Below are 8,215 nucleotides of genomic sequence, written 5' to 3'. Positions count from 1 at the left end.
CCCCCCCCGCCCCCGCCCCCGGCAGCTCTCCTTCCCCCAGGTTCTTTTCCCTCCTGCGTGTCCCTGCCCTCGACACCCTGGCTGTACTCCCCGGCAGTGCCACTCCAAACCCCTCAAAATCTCAGCCATTTGTCACACCCTATCTCTGGGCCCCCCAGTCTCTAGCCTGGCCCCCTAAATCCCCAGCCTAAATCCCTAGGCAGCTGAAGGAGAGAAGTGAAAGGGTGCAGATGGGCCCACATTGTCTGAGCGGAAAGGTCACTAGGGGAAGGAGAGTCTGGAGGGGCTGGGGTGGGGTCGCATTCACAAGGAGACTGTGCCACATTGTAGCAGCTGAGTGATCAGGGAAGGAGGGGGCAGCAGGCAGGATAATGGAGTAGATTTCACCACTTCAGCCACTGAATGGGGAGCTGTCTCCTTGCATTCTGACTGTGCTAATCTGATCCTGGGGTGGGGGGAGGGCCCAGTCCCTGGGAGAGGCTGGAAAGAGTGGCCTCACCATTAGGAGGAGCCCATAGGCACTGCAAGGACCATCTGGTCCAACATTTCCCAACGCGTGATCTGCAGGGAGGAAAGAATGGCTTGGTGGTCTAACGTCTAACAACTTTGGAAAACAGGTTTAACCAGGTCCCTTTGCTGCGGGACTTCTCAGAGCCTTTATATTAAAGGGCAATGTGACAGTCCACAAGTGGAATGAAAATTTGAGCATGGAACTTTTTTCGAGAGAGACAAACCAGGCTGGGAAACGCCCATCTAATCCGAACCCCTTACTTTCTTGAGGGGAAGGGACTTGAAGGTTGCCAGTGAATTGGTAAAAATGCTAGAATTAGAGCCCAGGTCTCTGCTGCTAGGCAAGTTTTCAGTGCTGGTCCTGCTGCTTCCACAATGCCCTGATGCTTGGGAGGAAGGGTGCAGAGTGAAAGATTGAGGTTCCCTGGACCATTCCTCACTTGCCCTCTTCCACACTCTTACCCCCTCCCCTACCTCCTCAGATGGCCGCCCCATTGGGGTAGAGGGCATCCAGGTGCTGGGCACTGGAAATCTTATCATCTCAGACGTGACGGTCCAGCACTCCGGCGTCTATGTCTGCGCGGCCAACAGGCCAGGCACCCGGGTGAGGCGAACAGCGCAGGGCCGGCTGGTGGTGCAAGGTATGGAGCTCCCCAGCCCCGCAGCCCTCTCCTCCTGCCCCATTCCTTCCTGGCTTCATCACCAGCTCTGACCCAAGCTCAGGGCCCTGGACTCCTCCTAACCCTGGCCCCTGCCCCTCTCCGGGCCTCCAGGCCACAAGGCAGCCCCCAGCTCTCCCCCAGGAAGGCATGTGCCGAGAAGGGGAATGCATTCTCAGTTATCGGCCCCTGCATGCCCCTCGGGGTGTCCTTGCCATCCCTCCACCCACGCCCAGTCATTCCCATTTTATAATCTCCGCTGCCTCCCCCAACCCACGTGCCCTCTTCCCCACGTGCTGTGCTCCTTCACGCACGCGTGGCACCTGCCCGCTCTCAGGTGTTTGTCATTCTCACACTCACACCCCAGCTCCTGCCACACACATGTGCACATGTACAGCTGGTCTCCAATGTGTCGGGGGGGGGGTGTTACCCTCTGAAGCTGATCAGGTCCTTCTGTCCCTCCTCCTGCACTGGGGCTCAACTGTCCCCATGAACTGGGCTGGGATCCCATTCTCAGGGGCTTTCTGGGGTGGTTCCTTCTGAGAGAGCTGGGAAAGGGGTGGGAGATAGGGGAATTAGGAACTTAAATGCCTGTTTGTTTAGCATTCCATGTGCCGTTAATCTGTCCAAATGAAAGTGATGGAGCATTTCATTTCTCGGGTGTTAATGGAAGCTGGAGGCCTGGGATTGGAGGAGGGGGGAACTGAATGTAGGGGTGAGGGGAGCTGGTACTGAGGGCTCATCCATCTCCCCGTCATTACCGCCTTCGAGGTGCAGCCAAACCTATTAGCACATTTATTTATTTAACAATTTCCTGAACAGGGAGCTCAGCTTGATTGCTTTCAGATACAAATGTCAGTCTTTTAAATAGTCATTAAAATGGAGTCCTCTCCTGGGTCTGCCTCGCTGGGGCCAGTGAGCTGAGCCCTGCTGTCATCTCCTGAAGCCTGGGCCAGGGTGGAGGGTGGGCCCCACCTGGAGGATTCTCTAAGGGATGGACGTGTGCATCCCGAGCCCACCCTGTCCCCATACCCACCCATCCCTTCACTCACAGCTTTCTCGTCCCCATCCACCTACCCCTCACGGCTCCTCGTGCTTCTCTCTGCTCCCCACCCCAGCCCCAGCTGAGTTTGTCCAGCACCCCCAGTCCATCTCCAGGCCAGCTGGGACCACAGCCATGTTCACCTGCCAAGCCCAGGGGGAGCCACCCCCACATGTCACATGGTTGAAGAACGGACAGGTGCTGGGGCCAGGAGGCCACGTCAGGCTCAAGAATAACAACAGGCATGTGTGTGGTGTGTGCTGGGGTGGGAACGGGGGAAGATGCGGGGAAGGGGGCCCGGATGAATGGCCTGAGCAGGCTGTGCCCATCCTGCCAGGAAAGAGCACTAAATTGGATCCGGAGACTTGGGTTTGAGTTCCAGGTCTGCCCCTGACTTACGGAGAGACCTCAGACAAGTCGTGTGTTCTGGAGGGGCTCAGTTTCTCCATCTCTCAAACGGGGTGATCTGGCCAAATTTCAGGGATACTCTGGGAAGAGGAGGGGATCTGAGGCTCTCCCTCCCCCTACAGCACCCTGACAATTTCTGGGATCGGCCCTGAAGACGAGGCCATCTACCAGTGCGTAGCCGAAAACAGTGCTGGATCCTCCCAGGCCAGTGCCAGGCTGACCGTGCTATGGGCTGAGGGGCTGCCTGGGCCCCCCCTCAATGTGCAGGCAGTCTCCGTGTCATCCACTGAGGTCCGCGTGTCCTGGAACGAACCCCTGGTCAACACCAAGGAGATTATTGGCTATGTCCTGCACATCAGGAAGGCTGCTGGTGAGTGGGGTCTCCGAGGCCCCTTCCTTTTATTCACGGTTTCTCATCCCTTTCAATCCTGAGTGTCCTGACCCAACCCCTTCCCTCCCTTGTCCCCCCCGCACCCTGGATGCCCTCATTTCACCAATGCTGGTAGGACTCCCTCGCATCCCTTACGCTGCCCTGCCCTACCCTTCACCTCCCTAGACCCTCCGGAGCTGGAGTACCAGGAGGCAGTCAGCAAGAGCACCTTTCAGCACCTGGTGAACGACCTTGAACCCTCCACTGCCTACAGCTTCTACATCAAGGCCTACACGCCGAGGGGGGCCAGCTCAGCCTCTGCCCCTGTGCTGGCCAGCACCCTGGGCGAAGGTGAGGCCTGGGTACGGAGCGTGCTACCAGACGGTCCGGGAATTAGAGCCAAACAGCACGCGCGCCTGTTCACCACGCTAGACCCCCCCGGGCGCCCGGCCCCGAGGCTGAGTGGGGTCTGGGTCTACTTGAGAAGGGGGCATCCAGTTCACGGAAGAGCGTCTCTGAGCAAGCAGAGGCCAGAGAGCGGCCGGGCTCGTGGGGGTCGGGGTCCCAGGCGGAAGGTGGCCCGGGCCCTCACGTCCAGACCTCCTCTGCCTGCAGCCCCCGCCCCACCCCCGTTGTCGGTGCGGGTCCTGGGCAGCTCATCCCTGCAGCTGCTGTGGGGGCCCTGGCCCCGGCTGGCCCAGCATGAGGGCGGCTTCAAGCTGTTCTACCGCCCAGCGAGCAGGGCCTCCTTCACTGGCCCCATCGTGCTGCCTGCAACTGTCTTCTCCTACAACCTCAGCCGGCTCGGTGAGGCAGACCACGCAGGGAGCGGGGCAGGGGTGTGGTGCGGGGGTCACCTCTCTTTCCCTGCTGCAGCAGAGCTGCCGGTGGGAGCTGGGACGGTCACTCAGCACAGCACTGCTTTTCCCTCAGACCCCAGTGCAGTGTATGAGGTGAAGCTGCTTGCCTACAACCAGCACGGGGAGGGCAATGCCACGGTCCGCTTCGTGTCTTTGAGGGGAGCATCTGAGAGGACAGGTGAGTTGGGGGAGGGGGTTGCCGGGCTCAAGACTGGGGCTCAGGAAGGGAGGCCAGGTGTGGAGGGAGGAGGGGGTGACAGGGACACAGGGAAGGTGGGAGAGTGTAACAGCTCATGGAGCCCTTGAGAACATAGGCCTAGATCTGAGTTTGAGGTTCGGCGGTGTGACATTCTAGCTTTGTGACCGTGGGCAAGTTACTTACCGTCTCTGAGCCCCAGTTTTCTCCTCTATAAAATAGGGATAATACCACCTACTTTCTAAAGCCGTGGTAAGGATGAAATGGTCCATGTAGAAGTGTTATTCGCCGCATTGGGCACAAAGTTAGTACTCGGTAGTGGGGAAAGAGAACCTGAAGAAGTTGGGCTGGGGTCCCAAAGGCAAAGGGGATGTAGACATGGAGGCAGGTTCAGCTGAGGAAGGAGGAGCTCCCAGAGGCTGGGTGTCCAGAGGGGCTTCGGGCCGGGAGAGCCACAGCGCTCAACCTTCCCCTGCCCCTAGCCCTGAGCCCACCGTGTGACTGCCGGAAGGAGGAACCCACCAACCAGACGCCCACCACAGGCATCGTCATTGGTATCCACATCGGGGTCACCTGCATCATCTTCTGCGTCCTCTTCCTCCTGTTCGGCCAAAGGGGCAGGTGGGTCCCAGGCAGGAGGGTGGGGGTAGCCTGGAGAAGGCACTGCCGCAGGGGAAAGCAGAGTTGGGGCTCACTGTATCCAGCCTTCTGTTTTTGCTCCCCCTCCCAAGCCCTCCCCCTAATTCTTGGCTCAACCCTCAGGGTCCTCTTGTGTAAGGATGTAGAAAACCAGCTCTCCCCTCCTCAGGGCCCCCGGAGCCCAAGGGATCCTAGCATCCTGGCACTGAATGGGGCGGGCCGGGGAGAGCGGGGCCAGCTGGGCCGAGATAAGAAGCCTGTGGACATGAAAGAACTGGAACAGCTGTTCCCCCCAGCTGGGGCAGCGGGGCGGCCTGACCCCAGACCTGACCCCAGACCCATGGTGAGTGCCCCCACCTCGAGCAAGCCTCCTGCTTCAGGCTCAGACCACCTCCCTGTCCTGCCCTCCCTTCACCTTGCTCACAAGCCTGGGTCCTCGGCCTTCTCCAAGCTCCAGGCACAGAACGTATGGCTGGCGCTGCTCTCTGAACGCCTGAATCAGGCAGGGTGGCCCAGAGTCCTGAGTGGGATTGGGTCCAGGGCCTGACCCTCTGGCTGGGGGCTCGCGGGCTCTGACCCTCATGCTGACACTGGTGTGCTGGTCCTTTCCCCAGCAGGATCTGGGGGACCCTCACCCTGCCCTGAGTGAGGAGACCCAGTTCTCCATGCTGCCACTCGAGGGATTCAGCCTTCTGGAGGAGATGATGTCAGAAGCCAAGGCCCCCAGCGCAGGCCCTGCAGCCGCCCTGCCGCCCCAGGACGTAGGCCCTGGCCTCCTCAGCGAAGGACAGGCTATCCCACCTCCCACGGCACCGGCTGCCCAGCCAGCTCGCTCGGGACAGTAGCCAGTGTCTGGCAGGCCCTGGAGGGGGCACCCCCCGCCCCTTCTCAGGTCAAAGGCAAGATTTCTCCTGTCATGTGGGACTCAGATGGGGGCTTCCCAGCATTTCTGTCCTGACTGACCCTCAGGTGGTCAAGACCTAAAGTAGCCTCAGCAGGGACCCCCCCCCAGGACTTGGAGGGGTTCCTGCAGGAGCCTCTCCCTTGGACTAATGTCCCCCCTCACCTCTGTCTGGTATCCATATGACTTGGAATGGAACTAATGTTTTCCTTTAAAAAAAGAAAAAGAAGAGAGAGGAAGGTGAATTAGGCTCCAAAAATACACCCCTGCTGTGGCTGGGCCCCTGACGCTGTCACCCTCCACTGACCTTGTTTTCTCAGGATGGATTTTTGCTATTTGGCTCTCAGTACCTACCTCAGCCGGAATGAATGTTCTTGGGGGAGTGGGGCCGTGGCCCCAGCCCCCCCACCCCACAGAGCCCCAAATGCACTCCTACCTCAAGCCCCTGTAGGGGCAACCCCGTCTCCCTCCCCATATGGTTGTCCAGAGTTTAAAAAAAAAAGACGACGAAAAAAAGGAAAAAAAAAGCACTTCCCTGTTTCCAGGTGTGAAAGAAAACATCTACCTCAAGGCTCACCGGCTCTCCCGGCCTGTGTGGTATCACTGGACCCTCCTCCTGCCCGCAGCCCTTCTATCCCGCCCCTAGAGAGGAGGCCAGAGGCCAAGTCACCAACGGTGGGCCTCTCAGGACCTACAGAAATAAAGACGGAATTAGTCAAAGAAAATGTGAAAAGAAAAAAAGCCAAAAATGAGAGGAAAATGTGTTCCTTGACATACACATCGCTCCAAACCAGCCACCTTCCAACACACTGCCGCTGCTCCACCCCGTCTCGTCTGCCCGCTCCAGTTGCAACCCTCTCGGCCACCTGATCCTTCACTGGGATCCCGACAACCCGCTCCCTGCCCGGGCCTTGCCGGGGTGGGGGGTCACCCTGAAGCCTGCCTCCAATCCTGCCCAGACCCAGAGCCCCTGGAGCGGCCTGGCCCCTGGAACGTACTGTGCGTGTGACCGCCGTGCGCCAGGGAGGTTCCCTGGCAGCCGTGGCCCGGCCCTCTAGCCCATGGGACACAGCCGGCCTGACCCAACCCCTGGACAGTGGGATGACCACTGCGGCTGGAAGATATTTTTATACAAGGTGTGTTTAAAGATTTATGTTCTTGTGACTTCTTGTTTTTCTTTTCTGTTGTGTTTTTTGAAACACTTAAAGTAGGAAGAAAAAAAAAAAAACCCAAGAAAACAAAGACCTATTTTTGGTTAACTCATTTTTTTTTTTTAAATAGAAGGAAAACTTTTTTTTAAAGGAAAAAAAAAAAGATAAGTGTATTCCTTAAGTATGAGATTAGACCATAAAGTCCCTGACTCCCAACCCTCTAGGGAACCCACCCCCCAAAGTTTAGTGAATTAGATGAAGAAGATAGAATTTGTGGTGTTTTCCTAGAAGACTGGAGTCGTGTCCATGTGGATTTGGGAAAGGGCACTCTGCCCCTTCTCCCAAATGCTGGGCCTGTGCCAAAGGTCCTCGAAACTCCCACACAGTGCCCCCTCTGTCCCTGCATTGGCCTCTCAGCAGCCCCCTCATCCTAGAAACCCCTCTCCCACGGGAAGAGTGGTCTGGGGTAGGAGCCGGGTGAGGAGCCACCTGGCCTGACTTGACCTGACTTCTGTCACACTGTACTCATTTTGACTGAATAAAAGTCCTGTTGCCAAAGTGAACCTTGAGTTTTTTGGTGGCTGTGTCAGGTCCTGGGCAGGGGTGGCAGTGCTGGGATTAGGGTGGCCACTGGTGGGCCAGGGTCAGAGTCCAGAGTAATGGCAGCCCCCTGTGTATCACTTACAGGCACCATGCATCCTGGGCCCCCACACGGAGGGAGGTTCCCTGGGTCCCCGCACCCTTTCCGGGAGGTAGACTGTCGAGTTATCGTCACGTCATTTTACAGACGGTGAAACTGAGAAAGGATAAGAGAAATGAAGGAAATGTTGAAACTCTCACACAGCCAGTTATGGCAGGACCAGAATTTGTGTCCAGACCAGGCCACCGGGTTGCAGGGTCTGTATTCCGATCACTGCTCTATACCTCCTTAGCTGGCAGTGAGGAATCTGAGCCCAGTCCCTCTCATACTGAGCCAGGTACTTCTCATGCGTGTTTCCCAGGAAGGACTATTTTTGTCTCCAATCTACAGTTGAGGAATGGGATCTGGCTGAGTGACTCTTTCCAGGGCATACAGCCGTAACTCCTGGCCAGGCCTCTCCATTACTCCCTGTCCACTCCTCAGCCCAGGCTCCTGAAGCCAGGTGTCTGGAGCTGCCAAAGCTTAGGATAGGCCAAGAAACTTGGCTTAAAGGTGGTTGTGCTGACAAAGAGCTGGAGGTCTCAGTGGGCCTCAAGCCTAGTAAAAGGCAATGGTGCAAAGCAACTGCTTAGAATGTCAGTGTTGCCTCTACTGCGGAAATGGAGAGTCAAGGCTCACCCTGGGAAGCTCTGCAGGTCTAGAGGGCTGGGCTCTGTATCCAGAGGCACATTTTGTGAGGAGCAAACCAGGACTGTGGTTTGCAAGCTGGGCTTCTCCAGCTGTGGGGAGGGGTATGGGGGTAAACCTCTCTGCAGGAGGATTCCATTCTCCCTGCCCAC

At 57.7% G+C, this 8,215-nt stretch overlaps 1 protein-coding gene across 1 annotated transcript in view; it reads left to right on the top strand.

The window, feature by feature from the left end:
- The window catches only part of IGDCC3 (immunoglobulin superfamily DCC subclass member 3), a 40,674-nt gene extending 35,145 nt beyond the window's left edge, over positions 1-5,529 (top strand). The window contains exons 6-14 of the mRNA XM_021693719.1: positions 993-1,151; positions 2,288-2,453; positions 2,742-2,989; positions 3,176-3,340; positions 3,605-3,796; positions 3,923-4,027; positions 4,528-4,666; positions 4,808-5,024; positions 5,314-5,529. Of these exons, the coding sequence (XP_021549394.1) occupies positions 993-1,151; positions 2,288-2,453; positions 2,742-2,989; positions 3,176-3,340; positions 3,605-3,796; positions 3,923-4,027; positions 4,528-4,666; positions 4,808-5,024; positions 5,314-5,529 (1,607 nt within the window). The remainder of the gene's footprint in view (positions 1-992; positions 1,152-2,287; positions 2,454-2,741; positions 2,990-3,175; positions 3,341-3,604; positions 3,797-3,922; positions 4,028-4,527; positions 4,667-4,807; positions 5,025-5,313) is intronic.
- The last annotated feature ends 2,686 nt before the right edge of the window (positions 5,530-8,215 follow it).

Source organism: Neomonachus schauinslandi, chromosome 9, assembly GCF_002201575.2.
Source record: "Neomonachus schauinslandi chromosome 9, ASM220157v2, whole genome shotgun sequence".
Taxonomy (NCBI): Eukaryota; Metazoa; Chordata; class Mammalia; order Carnivora; family Phocidae; genus Neomonachus; species Neomonachus schauinslandi.
This window is presented reverse-complemented; position numbering and strand designations above follow the sequence as displayed.